General features: G+C 37.2%; 1 protein-coding gene across 5 annotated transcripts in view; it reads right to left on the bottom strand.

The window, feature by feature from the left end:
- Positions 1–317: 317 nt before the first annotated feature.
- Positions 318–19822, bottom strand: part of erbin (erbb2 interacting protein) — a 130159-nt gene continuing 110654 nt past the window's right edge. For 4 of the 5 annotated variants that reach the window (XM_088629299.1, XM_088629301.1, XM_088629297.1 and 1 more), the window contains 6 exons: positions 19423–19566; positions 17718–17804; positions 10605–10799; positions 5728–5820; positions 5280–5354; positions 318–4235 (listed from right to left, as the gene is read on the bottom strand). In XM_088629299.1, the coding sequence (XP_088485425.1) occupies positions 4128–4235; positions 5280–5354; positions 5728–5820; positions 10605–10799; positions 17718–17804; positions 19423–19566 (702 nt within the window). In that variant the 3' untranslated portion in view covers positions 318–4127. The remainder of the gene's footprint in view (positions 4236–5279; positions 5355–5727; positions 5821–10604; positions 10800–17717; positions 17805–19422; positions 19567–19822) is intronic. The other variant, XM_088629298.1, reaches the window with a different exon arrangement.

Here is a 19822-nt window from a genome sequence, read left to right as displayed (position 1 = left end):
TCTGCATGTAGGCTTCAAGGTTAAGCCCAAATAAAAGTCGCTTTATTTTTGTTACAACACTGAGAATGAAAAATAAATTTGGCTCCTATATATAGAGTGAGATAATTTACAATTTATTATTCATTTTAAATCATCTCTGAGATATTTAGGAGTTGTATTCCTCCAATAAACTGCTGATTCCGTGTCTCAGCTTCATAAGTGGTACACAATGACAATAAAATACATTCTTTACAGCTTGCTACAGAGTACTGGGAACTACAGGGAACATTTAAATAATAAAGAATGTTGTAAATAAAACCAACAGCCACTTTCACAACAAAGTTTAAAGAGCATTAGTTTATTTCCTATTATCCACAGGTTACCTCAAAACAGTTTAATTATATACAAAATCTGGAATGTTGAATAAATGCATATCAATCATTTCATTGTAGCTGCTTACAGAGAAACCTTTGAAATTAAAGAGTTATACAGTAAAAGGGGTTGTATCTGCATTTCATTTATTGCTGGTTTTAAAAATGTATCTCACTAATGCCTTATGTATTTTTGAAGTATTTACACATGATTAGTAATGCCTAAATCACAGACACAATGTGCTAAATAAATAAAACAATATGCTGCAACATGATTTAATCTGAGCATTTTTTTTAAAAAAGGAAGTAATTCTTTAACGATTTGGCAAAAGAAAGCATGATCCGCAGTGTAATACCTAGCTTCTTTATACCTGCTATTCGTCTCTTCAACGTCATCAATATTAGAATACAGAATCTAAAAGTAGGAGATTCTCCTGCAAAGATCTATGTCCTCCCCATAAGACGTACAAAATTACCGGAGCAAAGCCAGAAATTCTTCCAAATTATCAGCGTCCTTTTGTTGAGGTTATGATTTTTCACTGACAAACTGAAGATAAACACTAATGGAGACAAACAGTCATTTGCGGCTGTTACATTAAGGAAAGAAAGCTGGCTTCCGACAGGGAAGTGCTTATATTCAAGTGTGCCTCCGGTGTGCTCAGACTCCAGCTACAGGAGCATAGCCTGTAATAGGAGATAGAAAAATAAGCCTTTGTACAAGGAGAAGCCTGAATTTTCAAAAGTACTGGGGGCAAAAAAAAGATTTAGTATAAATGAAATGTGGTGCACAGTGGGGAAAAAAAAGTGCCAGAAAATGCCCAGACAAATCATAATGAGGGTGAAGTGTTTCTGTCTGATGCCATTTAGAAAAGACACAAAAAGAAGCTGACTGGGCCATCTGCCAGATAAACGCTGTACCACAGCATTATGATCCCATTATGAAAAGTCACAAAATATATAAAGACATTATAAACTAAACTGTTTATAATGAAGTTAGGTATTTTAGGGTCAGTCAATTTAATGCCAATATCATTAAAGAACTGAACCTATTAAAATATATAAAATCATTGCCGAAAGTAGCTATGTTTACATGGAAGTTCAGTTTTTAAGGTGACTTACAAATTGTTTTTGGGGACCTAAATAGATCTAGTAATTTTGCCAGACCGGATACAATAGCTTCCTTGTGTTATTCAGAAAAAAAATAGTCCATCTGATGACAAGAAACCATGACTCCAATTTAATGGATTGGCTTCATTACTCTGCTCTCCTCCCCACTGATAGCTGATGTGTGGTGAGTGTACTGGTGCACTATGGCTGCCGTCACATCATCCAGTTGTGGCTGCACATTGGTGGTGGTGGAGGGGAGTCCCCATTACCTGTAAAGCGCTTTGAGTGGAGTGTCCATAAAAGCGCTATATAAGTGTAAGCAATTATTATAATTATTAATTAATGCACAGAATATTCTTTACACCACAGTCTCTCAGTGTGTGTAATGGTTCTTGTTTGAAGCCACATGTAAACATAGCTATTTGCTGCATTTAAAAATAAAAAACACTGGTTCAACAGAAGAGTTTAAAAAAAATAGACACCGTATATAAAATTGCCCTTGTGGCACATGCAGCCTTTATCAAATATTAGTCCTGTTACCCCCCCTTTACTAATGGTGATTTGTGATAGCTACCTCCAGGTAAGTAATGAATAGTTCAATGTCTGCAAACAACAGCGAGTGACCTAAAACCACAAACTGGTGGTTTTAGGTTTGGCTGAAGGCTGAGGGGTAGGCGGGGGTTCGACACAGTTCTGCTGCAGGATTTCTGATGCAAAAGTTATTCATCATCAAAAGCTTGGGGCATTTTTGACTTTTGACTCTGGGAGGGGAAAAAGCATATTCTTGTTTTTCATTGCTTTTCCTTACAAATTTTAAATGTAAGTTCCTATGTCTTCATTACAAAACTAAAAATATAAAATACTGTATAACAACCAAGAGTACTTAAAGGGTTTCCTTTCAGAATAAAAAAATGCAAATATTTTTCTGGAGACAATGTAACCTATTGCTATTTAACAAATGTATCACATTAGATCAGATGGACACACCTCATTAGCCATGTACATCAGTCTTTAATATTGCTCAGATCACAAGGTGTGAATCGGTACCTTGCTTCAAACAGTTCTTGGTCTTCTATGGCATTACTAATCTGCGCAGTTGTATGCATGCCTTCCACCTAGCATTTTTGTAAAATCTCATCTGGAATCTGGTATGAAAAGCTTTCTCTAAAAAAATGTAAAAAAGTCAAGTTTAATTTTTAAAAGGATACTTTGTACACTATGGAAAGGCAGATCATGTTTTTTTCCCCACTTAAAACAAAGGTGTCAGAAACCCTTTAATAACTCGAGCCTTGTTTGCATTAATTCGCAGTTGTAGACCTAAGAGTTAAGCCCTTTGATACATGCCAACAAAAATGGAAAGGATCTGGCACGACCACCCTTCCACACTTACAGGATTCTCAGCAGTTTGCCAACACTGTGCCACAGTTCATGCACTTACTTTGGTTACCTAGCAACACACTTCCTGTTCCCACGTGCTCCAGGCAAGGCAAATTAAGGCCAAACAATATTTCCCAAATTTCCCCAATGTCTTTTTCACAGGTTCCAGTACTTTTGATATTTCACATTCGGAGACGTATACAGGGACATTCTTCAGTGTATTTTTCCTTTCCCGTTAAAAAGATAGTTTAACATGATTTTCTAAATAGAACATAACATCACAACAAATTACCTCAATAACATAAGCCAAATTATAAAGACACAGGCAGTGGTTTTTCATTTATTGATGCACTTATATAAACACAAACATCAAAAAAGGCTGTTCAGAGAGGTACTTTGCACCAAGTGTAGGTGAGGTGGTAAAAGCTGCTAAGCAGTGCATAACTTGATCTCAGACTGGCATGCCGGATGGCTTTTTAGAAGACAATATTGGCCACCCTTTTTTCCCCAGTGTATTAAGCAACTGAGGTCTAACACCACAGAGAAACGGATGATTCGTCCCAGACATGAGAATCCAAGTCATTAATGAACGACCACTGCTGGTGACATCCAGGTCTGTGTCACACAACGACATGTAGCCATTCAAAGCTGTCCCTGGCTATATCAACCACTGCTGGCTAGCAGGGAAATTAAAAGATTGAATCTAATCTGGCCCAAATACAAAAACTCAATCCAGCACCACATTCATCTTCACAATATGCACATAGCATTGTCCTCCAAATCTCCCACCCCCCTCCCTTACATCTACAGAAGTGGTTTTCAGCATTTTAAAAGTTAGAAAAGATGATTAAAAATAAAGGCATATACATCTAGGCCGCAGACAGCCCAGCCATCTGCTCACCGGCTACACTTTAGGCTTACTACAAGAGCTCTTTATGTTATTTAGTAATGTATATGAAGTATTCAAAAATAAACCTACAAGTCTGTACAGAAAGCACACAGGTTTGTTCATGTAGGAGTATATCATTCACTGACTTTTTGTTAAAAAATAAAATAAAATCCCACAGTGTAGGCCTTGTAAATGCCTATTTCCAGACGCGTGCCCTTTCCACTTAACACAGTGGTATTCCCCCTTCCCAAAGCTCAAATTTTCTTTTAATGGATGCAGTTCATATATCTATTTATATATAACCAGCTCCTTTGTTTACAAAAATATTGAAGCAAACATTCAGTTTGTTTTTCCCCCTTCAAGATGGTCTCTCTTGCTGGGCTTTTTCTCTTGTGATCAGGGCTCTATGCAGACACTTCTCTGACAATGACAAGTTCCACAGTATTGGGAAATGTTTTTAACAGGGAAACCGCTTGTCCATGATCAATATTAACAAAGTTGTATCCATTTGCCTGCAATGAAAAACATGAGCATTAGAACAGTCCTCTAATAGGTATAATTAAGCATTAACCTCTGCAAAAACGTGTGACACGTACTGTACCATAAAAAATATATTTTTAGAAAATGAACAACCGATATTTTTAAACAGTCTAAAAATGTTTGATGTGACATGTTACCAAAGGAAACACGGAAATCATTTCCCGGCTATGCTCAACAACAGTTTAATCACTGCAATTAATAAGCATAAATGAATGTACAGAGTGACTTTAAATTAATTTTAGCAAAATATAAATTATAGAATATCCTGTTACAGTAAGATATGATCCACACCTATTCAATGTATTTGCTATATTTTGTTCAAAAAGCACAGAACTCTGATAATGCCATAGTTGGGAATATAAGTATCCAGTAAATGTCACTGTAGTTTGCAGAACATTGCTTTAAAGTGCTTAGTGAAAACGTGCTGGCCAGAAAATGGGTTTACATGCTCCTTGTCTATAGGTTAAAAATTTAAAAGATATCCATGGAATTGAATCTTGAAATGCATATTTTTGCATTTTCTTATACTGTCCTGCTTTCCTCTGCAAGTCTATTGCTCTGATTCTTCTGTTATTATTTCAAATGAATTCTGTTTTATTGAAATCCATTATGTACACATATTGCTTATACAGTAATCAACTATTTTATATCATGAAACAGTCATGGCAAGATACTTGGAATACTGCTATAAACGTTCATGTATAATGGTTTCAATTTTTTTCCATGACTGGTTTCCATTGTTCGCTAGGTTAGCAGTCTGAAATACACTGAAAATGAAAACAAATGTATACTCTGATCCACAATTCAGTCTCTGAATCACAAAAATAAAGAAAATACGTAATCATTGTTTCCTTTTTTTAGCATGAATGACATTAAAACAAATTTCAAGAACAATTGACAAAATACTGCATCTCAGTTAAATTTTACTATCTGGCAGTACAATAAAATGAGGTGGAAATATTTCTCATTAGTGAACTATCTGATCAGATTATTTTTAGAGCTTCTCCACACATTACCTGCACAATCTTATCCCCAGGCTGCAAAAGCTTTGATGCAGGGCCCTCTGGCTGGACTCGTGTTACAAATATACCCTGTAAAGCAGATGAAGATTCATTAACAGTAATCATGAGCACTAGGCTACGAAAAGAAAACACAAACATCCATGTGTGTAACCATAGTATGTCTTCAACTACTGTATATGCTCAGACGTAGGGCATCAACACTCAGGTCTGATTTTCCTCTTATTTTCTTTTACTGGCATATTTAACATTAAGTATTTTAAATACTCGTGGAAGAGCTACGTCAGCTTGTGTTGGCTTGGTTGCAAACAAAAATAAAAGTTAATTCCATACAGAAAAACATTTAGCTGTTGAGCTGTCCTAAGTGTGGAATTAACATTTCATTCCAATTAAGTCCTTACGTTCAATATTAAATGTTAAATATGAAAACTCTTAAAATACATACATTATCCTCCGGCCTGAATGGATTTCCTCTGCCTCCGACACCTCCCGATATACTAAAACCCAATTCAGGATTCTTCTCAATTTTGACATGGACCTGAAACACAGTAAGTAGCTTTATTAGAGTACAGAATACAATAAGAATCTGTTAAGATTAGAATCCAGTAGATTGGCCCTTTTTGAAAAGTCCACTAAAGAAATTCAGGACTGTGGCACAGAATAAGTACTTCAGTTCAGTACACATTTTTCTAAGTTTTCTGAAGTACCATCACTTATTTTTTCTACCCCTCAGTTGCAAAATGTTTTTAGTTTTTCTAGAAAAAGATAGCCCAGTTTTGGTAGCCCTTCCATGACATTCTCTGCAACAAGCAAACCATAAATTGTAATACCACTGTCACACTGGAAGACAACTGGTTCTTTCGTCCTATTTTCTAAACAGATGCCCCACTACGCTCTCCATGTACCATTAAAATAGCAGACGCAACCAATATACAAAACTTGAAAGGACAAATTGTAACAAAAGTCGTTCCACTCTTAACCCACAGGGGCTCTGATGCCATTATAATGACCCCTGTTTAACTCCAGTGTTGACTCTCGTATGCCAGCAAAAAATACCTCTTTATATGGCTCACTCTCTGCACACCACATGAATGAGTTCTGCAAGAAAAAACACGGGAATTCCTTTCCATCTGTTACAAGACAGCCAATATCAGCTTTCAAAATATAAGCCAGACAGGAAATACAAGGACTCAATCACACAAAAAGTCATTGGAGGAGGGAAATTAATCAAAATCAAGAGTATTGGGAACATTATAAACATTAAAATAATGACTGACCATTTCTTCTCTATTCCCTCAAGTAATAATACACACTGAATAAAAATGAAATTGTAGCAGCTGGCAAGGGACTCACAGGTGAATAAGCCAGTCAAAGCTGCTACTGTAGTTTCACTCAGTTACTGAAGAGTTATCCTTCCAATCTGACAATCCCTACTGATGTGCGAGTCCAATCCGGCAGAGAGGAAGGACACAGTGGCACAAGGCAGTAGAACAGAACAAATGTCCCTCAAAGCTATTCTGAATCGAATCAGTCTGACATACTAAACATCCTGCATACTGAAACCAAGGTCAAGCAAATGCTGTCTGAACTGGACCTTTACCCTCACATAAAAAAGTTACACCTACAGGCAGTGGACATACAGTTATGTGCAGAAACCTGGGTAAATGAGGGACACCAAGTATAATGATAGTAAGGGCTTCCACAAAGGTGTGGCTCATGCCTTCATGAAGCAACTTACATCCCAGAATGCTGAGGGTCATATATAAATGCTAGATAGGCTTTGGGTGCTGGTGAGACTTCCTCACCAGCAGACCCCAGACTGTCAGGATTGGCAACCTCACCTCCAACACGCTCACCCTTAACACTGGTGCCCCTCAAGGCTGTGTGCTCAGTCCACTGCTTTACTCCCCGTTCACCCATGACTGTACTACCAAGTTTGGCACAAAACCATCATCAAGTATGCTGATGATACCACAGTCTTGGGCCTGATCACTGACAACGATGAGACTGCCTACAGGGAGGAGATAAAACAACTTGCAGACTGGTTCCGAACCAGCAACCTATGTTTCAACATCAGCAAAACCAAAGAGTTGATCGTTGACTTCAGGAGACAAGAAAAAGTCCACTCTCCCATCTACATCAAAGGGTCTGCGGTAGAGATGGTAAATAACCTCAAATTCCTAGGTGTTCACATCTCTAAGGACCTCACATGGGCACTCAACACCTCCAGTCTCATCAAGAAGGCACAACAGCAGCTTTACTTCCTGAGAAGGCTGAAGAAAATACGCCTGCATCCACGGATCCTCACCAACTTCTACAGATGTACAGTGGAGAGCATACTGACCAGCTGCATCACAGTCTGGTACGGCAACTGCACTGCATCTGACCATAAGGCACTGCAGCACATGTTCAAAACTGCCCAACACATCATCATCAATGCCTTACTATCAATCCAGGAAATCTACAACACCAGGAGTTTAAAAAAAGCCACCAAAATTATGTTTGACCCCACTCACCCCAGTCACAACTTGTTTGTCCCCCTACTATCTGGTAGAAGGTTCCGGACGCTCCAGTCGCACACAACTAGACTCCAAAATAGCTTCTTCCCCAGATCCATCAAACTGGTAACGCCCCTACTCCCTCCCATCATACTATGATTTCTCCTCACTTCTTCCTGTATCCACAATGACTGTACTCCTACACCACTACATACACGACAACTAAATGTAAGCCAAAATTGTACTTAAAACTGGACTAATTATACTATTTATTAATTTTCGCCGCCGTATTATGTTTTCACTGTTCGCTGAATTACTTTTGCACTGTTTTTGTCCTGTTTGTATACTTTTCTCTGCATATTTGCACAGTTTTTGAAAATTCTGCACTGGCACCATACTGTTGTTTACATTGTAACTGTTATTGTATTACTGTCTATTGTCTTGTCTGCTGTTCTACTTATATACTGCACCTGAGAGACTAATGAGAAACACTATTCACTATACTATGCACCCATGTAAGTATAATGACAAATAAAGTTGAACTGAATTGATAATTGAAATAATAGTGACTGACTGAGGGATGATTGATAGGACATGTTTAGCAGAAGCTTCAGTCATCAAGACCTGTGATGTTTCACAAGCTACAGAGAGTCTATGGAGATGTCAGCATGTAGGTTCGAGGGAAAGACATTCTGAGAAATGGGCAAAAGTGGCTGGAAACACTCCGGGATTGTGATGTCTGTGCATTAATTTGAGTGCAAAGCGAAAAATGCAACTGCAAATCAACGAAAACATTTGAGGGACTGTGTTGTGAGCCACTAATTTTATCAAAAACAGTCTGTTGAGAACTCCACAGAGTGGGATACCATAGTCAGGTTGAGTGTACAAATATTTTTTGGCTATCTACTGTTGCATAGAGCATACGAAGCAGTGAAGAAATGCAATATGGTCAAATAAATAATTCTTCACCATGGATGAGACTAATGGATGAGTTTGTGTGCGGTGCCAACCAAAATAACTCTACAGCCCCGAGTACTCAGCTCCAACAGTGAAGGGTTCTGGTGGTTCTGTGATGGTGTGGCACACATTTTCCTGGCATGGTTTATTACAAGGTAAGGTCAATGGTTATTGATACTTAAAGTTACACAGTGATCATCTTCACCCCCTCCACCAGGGCGGTGGTACTGTGGCTAAGGATCTGCGCCTGTGGCTGGAAGGTTTCTGGTTTGAATCCTGCAGCTGGCAGAGGAATCCTGCTCCGTTGGGCCCCTGAGCAAGGCCCTTAACCCCAACTGCTCCAGGGGCACCGTATAAATGGCTGACCCCACATTCTGACCCCAAGCTTCTCTCCCTATCTGTGTGTCTCATGGAGAGTAAGTTGGGGTATGCGAAAATAAATTCCTAATGCAAGAAATTGTATATGGCTAATAAAGTGATCATATCTTATCTTATATTGCACCATTTATTTTCCTCTAGGGAGGGATATCTTCAATTACAACAATGCCCACATGTGTGGTTGCCCAATGACTTGATGAGCATGACACTGATGTATTCACTTCTCAGTCACCCGACCTGACCCCAGTTGAGCATTTATGGAATGTTTTCCACCTCCATCTACCAGGCATGGGTTAAGTGAATTTCCTATGGAAGAAATCTGCTGCATTCCTGCTGCAGAATTCCAGACTTTGGCAGACATTGTCTAACAACAGAGGATTACAAAGCCACCGAAAGGCAGACTCAGCAGTAGCAGAGTTTGGGTTTAGATTAGACCACAGAACAATATGCTGCAGAACTGCAGGATGTGTGGAATCACGCAGGTAACATTGAAAAAATATCCAAATACAATGTTATGAAACGTTAATTTGGGATTGAGTAAAACTGAAGTGTTCTCCAGGCATCAAGAAAGCTTTAGAAACTTCTTTGACTGACAACCTTACATGGTGTCATAATTGAGTCCTTTTAAACTTGACTCAGCCAACAAATAAGCTGTGAGAATGTAGGTGCAATTGCTTATTTTATACTTTAATGAAATGCCTGCATAATTAAGTTTAAAAGTATGTTTTTATTAAGTCCATTTATACATTTAATAACAATCTGAAAATGTCCTGTCGTTTATTAAGAATGAAAAGTTCACAAATTTCTACCTCTTAAGAAACTATTATGGTGTAAGGTGGCTTCTTTTAGACTGCTACCATTATTTATAGAAACACAAATTAATGAACCAATTAATCAGCTAATGCTCTTATGGCTGGGTAGCTTGTTCCAGACTCCCACATCCTTTTGTGTAATGTATCCTTCTCTTGGTTCAAATGCACTTCCCCTTAGTTTGCATGTGTGTCCTCTGTTTCATGTTTTACTGTTCATTGAAGAAGTACAGAGGTCAACGTGGTTGATGCCTTGAGGATCCTGAATACTAATAAGAGAGCCTCTCGTATTCTTATTTGTTCAAGACAGAAAAGATTCCGTTATTTTAGCCCCTGACACTCCATTGACCAACTACAATTTTTACTAGGATTTTTATCACCTTCTGAAAATCAAAATACAGTACACCACATCAGGTGCTCTGTTTGTATCCGTTACAGCTGTAGCATGGTTAAGAAGTATGTTACTTAAGCAAGACCCCCCTTGTATACACCCATGCAGAAGTCTACAGAAGTTTGCACCACTTTAGCAAATTTTCTGTCACTGGGTATTACCTCTTTATTGAGTGAGTGTTGGAAGACGTCTATTCATGGTCTTTCAATAACATGTCTTGTTTCCTTAAGTATTTTTTTTACTGGACTAAATGCCAGTAAAATGCCAGACTAATGCTGCAAGGCCGTACCTCCTGCTGCAGAACCTCCTGGGGAGGCCGGGTAGGGCCCTGTGGCTGCTGGGATACTTTCAGCATTAAGTAATCGATCAGCTGCTCCCTGGAGGGGTGTCGGGCCACTGGTGCCTGGGCGGGGAGACAGTGCCCTTGGTTACAGTTCATCGGCGGTCGGGAAGGCGGGCACATTTGTCCGTTTGTCAGAGGCACCTGTAAGAGATGAAGATATATTCTTCTCATAACCTGACATTCATCTTTTAAACCAGTAGATTCTAGCAATTTCTCTTCTACAATGTGACACAAGATGGTGATTCTGATAAACTGGTTTGGGGTACAACACATTGCTGGGCTGACAGCCCATATAAAAGTCACTCAAAACATTAAGCTTGAAAACATAAATGTAAAAAAATCAGGAAAGTGCTCAACTAAGCCATTAACGAATGGAAGAAACACCTTTGAAAATCCTAGCAGGCAGAAAGTAAATAAAAAATTAAACAGTGAAAGATTTAACTTTGCACTTGAAGATGTCTTAACATTTATCAAGTTGCCCCTCACAATCTATAAGAGGTGTCTTCTGGCTTCCTCAGTACTAGCTGATGAGAATCTTTGACTCAACATCTACTGTTGTAGACTCAGTAAATAATTTCCTCCTAAAAGATGGTAATGGAATTCAGAGAAAAATGAATTTAGTTTGTTAGACCTTGTATTACTGTTTGCTCAAGGATGACAGACATGTTTGTGGGTTTTTGCTCAATAACCACTGCAGAACCACCCAGGCCCCTGCTCAAGTTTTCATATATTCTGTGTGTGTAAGCTATGGTACTTCAATTAGCATTGTGGCATTAAATTAGTATTAAAGAAAAATAATCCACTGTTTGACTCAAATGCAGTCCAAAAACATCAAACCATGTTAGATGAACTTTAAATGTGTAACATTATACAAAGAAAAGGACAAAAGGGCACATTCAGTATTTTGGTTCTTCGGTTTTAAGCATATAGTGTTAATTAATCCATTTTCTTTCTAGTCTTCTTTATGTACAACCATATTTATGGCCCAGAAAGAAGGATTTCTTAAGCTGCTCAAAGCCCATTAGATATAATCTCTTTCTGCACCAAACCACTGATCCCAGACCAAGGGAATGTCTCCTTCCTGGCTTCTCCTGACTCTGTGACCATCATCACAACCTGTCAATGGTATCATACCAGCAAGCTGGATTTGCTTTAAGAAGTAATTGTACTGTTTTTGGCAGTGGCTAAATATGAACAAAACTGCAAAACTTATGTCTATCTACTACACGTATTCATATATTTGCAAGTGGTATGCAAGGAACCTTATTTTCTATGTTAAGAATACAAGACTGGAAGTAGAGTTACAAATGAAAGGAAGTCATTGGCAAATCTGTAGCACATTAAAGCTCCTCTGGTTGCTTTGTCAATTAAACAGAAGGTCTCATCCATTCATGAAATGAAGGAATGGTATCCACTTTGACAACATGGCTGGGTAGCATGTTGCAGACTTTCACAATCATTGAGAATAGAAAGCACTTCCTGTTTCCAGTTTTAAATGCACCTTAGAAGCACAGCTAAGCTGGTCCTCATGTGTTTATTCCTGCTTAAACCAGAGACCGATAATCTTGTTTTGCAAGGTCACCATGCAGCGTGACTAAATAGCTTCCTCTCCACATGTAGAAATAAATGTTCACCAGTCTTTTTGGCACAATGACTATTCTGTGAATATTCAATATCACAACCTCGGCCAGGCTTGCTGCTGCCATTTTCACAGCTAACAGCATGTGGTAGCATCTGTTCAACTGAAAAGGGTTCAAGATGTTTTCCTTTAAAAGAAAGAACATTCTAAAACCAAATCGCATTGTCTTTGGTCTAGAAATCAGAATATAAAATCTATATTTTGTTAGTTAAATAAGAGAAAAATTCCTGCTTCTAATAGTATGCATGTCACTATATTATTGTAATGGTCACAGCCCAGAACATAAACCTTAAAAATTAGAATTTGTACTTATGCATTTTAACATTTCTGTTAAAATAAAGCTATAGTTACAAATCTCCTTCTTTCAACGGTCACTCCGACTTGACTTACTGTGTATAGTGTAAATCCCTGTTTGCATTTTAGCAAATGAAAGAATAAATTCAGCTTTCATTTTCTTAGTGTTAATATCAAAGATATGCAAATACAGTGTAATTAAAAGGCTTCCTGTATTTTAGGCATAAACAATTTGACTGTTTTCTTTTGATGATGTTGGTTTGGCATGTTTTACTGGGAAGCAAGTTGTCAACTTTCTGTTTTTTCCTATTGAAAATCAAATGTTCTTAACGTGAGCAGCACTGTGTTGCAGTGGTTAGTTTTGCTGCCTCCCAGCACTGGAGCCCTGGGTTCAATTCATGTGGTGCTGTCTGTGTGGAGTTTCTGTGTGGATGTTCTCCTTGCGTTTGCATGAGTTTACTCTGGGTGTTCTGGTTTCCGCCCACAGTCCAAGGACAAAGTGGTAGATTAACTGGCTTTTGTAAAATTGGCCCCAGTATGAGCAAGCTTGTGTTGTTTGTGTGGGCCCTGCAATGGACTGGCATCCTAGCCAGGGTGTATCCTGCCTGGTGCCCATTGCTTGCTGGGATAGGCTACCACCGCCTGCTACCCTGTATTGGATAGAGTGGTTGGAAACTGAATGGATGGATTTCCTTATCATAACAGATGTATCAGTCCTGTATATGTGAAATATTCAAATACTAGAAAAAGCTAGAACAGTATGTTGTACAGAAAGTCTTAAAATGACAGAACATGTGATTATATTTAACAAAGCCTGGTGATGCTGTCATAATGCTAAATCTGGTAACATATTTACAAAAGATGTCTACTTTTCAGAATTATTTTAATATTCAAGTTATTTCTTACATTTACCTTTAATTTATATTAATATTAAGCAGTATTTATAAAGTATAAAAAACACAAAGTACAGTGAACACACTCCAAACTGCATCACCGAAACCAGACGTTCTGTTAAGGGAGATAAATTGAGTGGAATATAACCTTGTGTCCTCTTTTCTCTCATGATTCACATGCATTAACTTCATTCTCCTTTCTCAAATTTCATAGAGATTTACCAATGTGCAGTACTGGGTTTGCGAAAGATTTGTTTTTCCCCATAAGAAGTCCTCATTCCAATCATTCTCAGAAACCTCTGAAATTAAAATCTGAGTATGTTCCCATAGGGTGCAGTATTTCAAGTGGTGAAATGAAAAGGTAACATTCTGTGCAAAGCTTTGTGGAAAAAATGGCATTAACTTGAGGAATTATCAGGAGAAAAACTATATCTGTGCGTTTGTGAGCGATTTATTTCTTCTGGCCGTTTTATGTATCATGGTAAGTGGCAGAAAGACAGAACAGTTTCTTAATTTACCACCAAGGAGTGGAGACATGTGAATGGTTCCAACTGTGAATGATTCTGGTTGTTCTGTAATGTTGTGGACCACATTTTCCTGGGTTTTTGGCACAGAGTGATCATTTTCACTTCATGTGGCAGCACTTGTGTCCTGCTCGGGTGGATGTCTTCAAGAATAATAATGCCCCCATTCACCGAGCACATGTGGTCACCGAGTAGTCTGTTGAGCATGACACTGATGTAATCCATACTGTATGCCACAACCTTTTCTTTCACCAGATCTGAGCCCAATCAAGCTTTTATTTGATATTCTGGGATATTGGATGTAAAACCATTTTCTACCTCCATCAACTAGGCATGACTTGTTACAGCACCTACAGGCCATGCTAATTGCACATGGAGCTCCACATTGTATTAAGTGATTTGTACATACAATAATTGTAGTAGTGTTTAATTTTAAAATATATATCCTTGCCAAACTGTGCAAAGTGCCTTCAGGTTTGCAGTTTAGGGACGCAACTTCTGTCTCAGGCAGAAATTACTTCCAATAATAACTCAAATCTCAGGATGGCTTTGCTATAGTTTCTTGTATTGATGAATTTAAAAACTGGTGAATTTAGAGTGCTGGATTGATTAGATTAGATTTAACAACTTTCATTCACCAAAGTTTTCCAGTAAGATCCTCACTTCCAAAACATCCTTTTAGAATACATTTTAATTCAAATTTAAAAATTAAGATCCATTTAATCTATACAGTGAAGTAGGAAAACGGATGGGATATGTTATATCTTATTACCAGCGAACAATAATGCTGGTGTAAGTAATGAAAATTCAGTTTTAAATGTCTGCACATATACAGTACATCTATGTAGTGAATGTGCTCTCTGGTTTTCCTTTTATTTGACTAAATAAAGAAAACAGATAATATCTATGAATTGTTTTGAACAAGAAAAGAGTCTTGATACTTAACCTATTTTTTCTCTTTCACTCACAATAACCTTTTCATACTACAGTATGAGGATTTCAATAATTAGTTCAAAAACACCGCTCCCCAGACAAATAATCACAGAAGAACATTTAATGAGTTTCTTTCATTGCTTTATCCCCAAGGTTGTAAGCAGATACAACCTAATATAATTACTAATTCCTTATGGATAAAATAGCCTTCTGAATGAAAACAAAATCCCAGAAGGACAGATAAGGCAATTCCATCCTTTTCAGTGTATCTTGGCTCCAATTTCTTGGCAAAGTGTTTACAGGATTTAAGGGTTTAACTGTAGTTTTATGCAACAGCTGAGGAATAATGAATTATAAATGCCGAAAACCCTGAAATGTAAGTGCCACTCCTTAAAATAAAACATTCACATTTTCTGTATTTTAATAATTCTCATAAGGGTGCAGAACTATCTGCTTACAGTGTAATTATGAATGAATGTGTAAAAAGGCAGCTAATCAATCAGCTTAAGAGCACACAGTCACTATTAATTATGGGAAAGATATTAGCTTTGAACTCTGAAAAGCAGAACCATCTAAATACACTCTAAACCATGATTGATGTATACAGGTGAGCAGTCACTGTTTTGCCCTTATTTGCCCTTGCATAGTAAATAAGCTTGCAAGAGTTATGCAGCTTACAGTATCTTCCAGGGTTATGACATGCTCTAAGAGCAATTAATCACTATGCATCATTAGAATTAGAGATAGCACAATAAGAGCTTATTTTGCTTTTCAGCACTTTTAAAAAAGTGGGAGAAACCTAATATTAATTTAATAATTTATATTATACCAATTTATATACTGTATACTAACATCATAAATAGTTATATGCATTTAAACATAGACAGTTTTACAATACCGAACTTTTATTAAATACTGCAACAAATGTTTTTAGACAGAACTCTAGAAACAACATCAGCAGTGCTAAAAACTATTACCAAGCGCAACACAAGATGGCACTGCATCTTAAAAAGGAAAAGGAGTATTAAAATCGGTGCATCAATTTACTCAATGTAAACAAAGCTTCTTTCATCCCTAACTCACTAATTCTAGTCCCTGCTTAGGACACCTAAGACTTAAATTTGTAAATTTCATCTGATCACAAAATCAACTGTAATTAAGTAATAATTATAATTGCTCATGTTTGCATGGAGCTTTTCATGTCAAAGGATACTATTTGTGTTTCATAAACAGGAACCTCACTGTCCAGCAGAGAAGTCGGAGAACTGAAAAACTGCTTCACCTACCGAATTAAGGAAATTCAGAGAGGCCAGACTGTGTGAACCCAGAGCAGAATTTAGGCAGGACACCAGGATTAATGCCCCTTCTCTTTACAACACTTATATTAATTCTTTAATGACCAGATAATCGGGACCTGATCTTTAATGCTGCTGTCCAAAAAAATCTCAAGGAACAAATGTCAGTGGTTCCAATGATATGGGTCCATACAGGTTCAGCTGTGATCGGGATTTGAAGCTCTGTCTTCCAGGCAGCTCCCAGAAATAAGGAAAGCACTGCAGCCACTGAGACAGGGCTCATTGATAGACATTTTGTACTGTATTTCCTCTGCACCTCTTAATATTTAACAGACTCTTTCCTGATCAAGGCAGATAATCAAAGCACTGCAGAATATACATGTACTTATACTTCCCTTTCAAAGCAACATATAAAGTATAGGAAATACTGTAAATGCTTTAATTTTGCATTAGTCAAAGAAAACTAAGTAGTCATTGGGGATAACACACAATGTCATTAAAATTCAAATAGAAAGATTTCAGTTTTTGTGTGTTCTTAATAGGGAAACCTTTTATAGTTGTGCTGATTCTTACTAAACATCCTCACAGGTGTAAAACCAAAGCCTTAAAAACATTATAAAATTGCCAGGAAAGTGCAGAACTATAATTGTTTGGTAATTCTTGCTATGAAACTTTAAGATTAATAAAGTTTGTATAATGTAAGCAAATTCTCACAAGGAGATCTTATTATTTTGCTCAGAGTGGGCAAGAGGAAATAACAATCCCTGAGGTTCTGTTGCAAACACTCCTGTAACATACTGTATGTATTCAACATACGTGTAATAACATTGTGCCCTAGGAGTAAAGGTTTTATTCTAATTTCTCAAATGAATATTTTCATTTGGGATTTAATACGAGAGACATCTTGTTGATAACTAAGCAAAAATAGCTCTTACATTTAGAGAGTCGACTAACGATACAGTAATTACAACAAGCAAAATAATTAAACACGTTTTAGATCTGCTCATTTTTAAAAAGAACAATTTCTGAAAACTCTTTGTCTAAGAACAAACCGTAAAAACGTGGTTAAACCCACTGACCTTCAAAAGGGAATTAATTTTTTAATTATAACTTTTTCAAAACTATCTTCAAGTACAGGCCTCTGGAGTAAAAAAACAAATAATCCTTAGTGAAGTGAAGTAACCTGTTCATGAATGAAGCTTAATTAATCATCTGTGGGCTACCACAGAATGTAATTGAGTAACAATGAGTTCACAACACAATTCTTCTGGTCTATTTCATGGCATGCACAAAATTCCATGATTACTATTAATCCCTTCTTTATTTAATGAAAAGTATTTTTATTTGCATTTGTTACAGGCTGAAAAAAAAATGCTATTTTTTCACAGCCTTAAGGAATAAAGGCATTAAAGATCATTCTGCATAAGTGAGGAGTCAACATTAGAGGTAAAGACATCCAAAACAAAAAGAGATTAACTTACTTTTCTAATAACATCCATAGGCACATCCTTATGACTGAGTCCAGCCATTGAGTAGCTCTGCTGTACTTGAGGTACAAAGACATCATCCTGACAAGCAAAAAAAAAGAGGCTTATTTATCAGTTGGTTTTCGTTTTTAAACATGTTGTAACTTTCCATTTACTACAGTACCTATAAAACACTAAAAACCGTGCCAGATGTGGACCATTCAACATGTTAAAGAATGTGAAAGACCCTGCTGTGTAAAGTAACTGCTTTTTTTACAGAAAGATTTTCATATTGTTGCACTTACTGAATGGCTGTTTCGGCTGACACCTATCAGATGTGCTACAATCATGTGACAAATATACAAGGGCATTCTGGTATGAACACAAAATGCTATCCATTAGACGTTAGCATAGAGCAGCAATAGCCCCTTTTAATGAAGAGGATTGATTCTGAAATTAAAAACTTAAATCACTTTTTAAAAACCAAACCATTAGTTTTCATTAATGCCGTATTTTTCTACTGACGTTAAATCGTTCTATGCTAGCTTTTCTCATTGCAATTGAGCTACAATGGGCCAAAATTAAATCTCTTAAACCTTAACCCTAATACTTTTCTAAAGTGGTTAATAATTAGTTAATTACAGTAACTGCCAGCTACAGAAGCATTTCAAGACTCTTATTGTCCCTATCATGCCCAGTCCCAAAGAAGTCTTTCCTAAGATTCTACTGATACTCAAAAATAAGCCTTGATTTTTCATCTTCTTCTAAGTCTACAACAGTAAAACCACACTTACCTTCTTATTACACAATTTATTTTTACAGATATTTGAAAGGTTAGGGAGTAATTTAAAACAGAATGAAAAGTATCTTAGAAGATGAGATCAATTAAGGCCCCATTAGTATTTCAAGATGTTGATAAAGGAAGTCAAGAGAGAAGAATTGGACTGTTCTTAAAAGCCAAACTAAAGTGACCTATGCAGTCTATATCTCAGCTTGATTTGTCAGGAATGTAGAGGAAACAAAGAATACTGTAAGTGCTCTATAATTTGTTGATAAAGTGTTTAAAGAAAGGCATTTTCTGTGTTTCATTTTAATCCATAAAATTAGATCAAGACCCTTAATCTTAGCCAAAAACATATAGTGTGAGCTGTACTACACCTTTGTACATAATTTTTCAAAACACCTGCAGCTGACAAATGTATAAACCATACACAAAAGGTATGCAATAATTTTCAGACACACTGAATTAACTAGAATATAATCAATTCTATCAGCTCCCTATGGCAAATTACTGGCACATACCATTGTTTCTCTCTTGCCAAATGGAGTCACTTGGACTAGAATACAACAGTGTATTGTATCAGTAATGACTAACACTAGAAAATGTTATGTATACATGAACGACATTTTGCTCTTCTGGAAATAAAGCCGGAGTATGAAATGCATTTCAGATGAAAATTGTCAATGCAAATTTGCCTGAATGAAATCCATTGTCTACCTAAATCAATCCATATTAGGAGTACATTTGCATAAACTTTAAAACACAGTGTTAGGCTCTTTCCTAATTCTTTGAACAATTACTAAAAACCAACGGAGAACAAAAATTAAACAACATTTGTTAAGTCTTGCATGCCCCCAAAAGAAGGAATGCCTCTTTAAACAGGTTATACAAGAATGATTAGTTAGAGGGCTTATGATTAGCCTACTGGGAGGTACTCACGCGGAACGTGTGTGCTCCAAAATGCCTTCCATCTGCAACACTAAAGGTAAGACTGCCTTGGCTGGCATGCAGATCTCTAGAGCTGCCATAGTGAAAGCTGCTAACTGCAGCAATATTGGAATTAAAGGACCTAGACAGCATGTTCTAAACAAAGAGGAACACAGATTGAACACAGACAGATTAGTAAAACATGCGTTACAAGACGTGTTAACACAGACCACCACACTGCGCACACAACAGCTCACACCAGCCCACTCCAGGTCCACAGCATGCAGGGAACAGCACGTCTCAGGCGGACTAGTACAACAGTGACACTGCGTTAGTGCTCTGGAGCTCTGGAAGGAACAGTCATGCATTATTGACACAGAAAAACATGACTTGGGGGGGGGGGGAGACAAGA

Source organism: Lepisosteus platostomus, chromosome 4 (genome assembly GCF_059453375.1).
Source record: "Lepisosteus platostomus isolate fLepPlt1 chromosome 4, fLepPlt1.hap1, whole genome shotgun sequence".
Classification (NCBI taxonomy): domain Eukaryota; kingdom Metazoa; phylum Chordata; class Actinopteri; order Semionotiformes; family Lepisosteidae; genus Lepisosteus; species Lepisosteus platostomus.
Note: the sequence above shows the minus strand (reverse complement) of the source record. Positions and strands in the feature narration are given on the sequence as shown.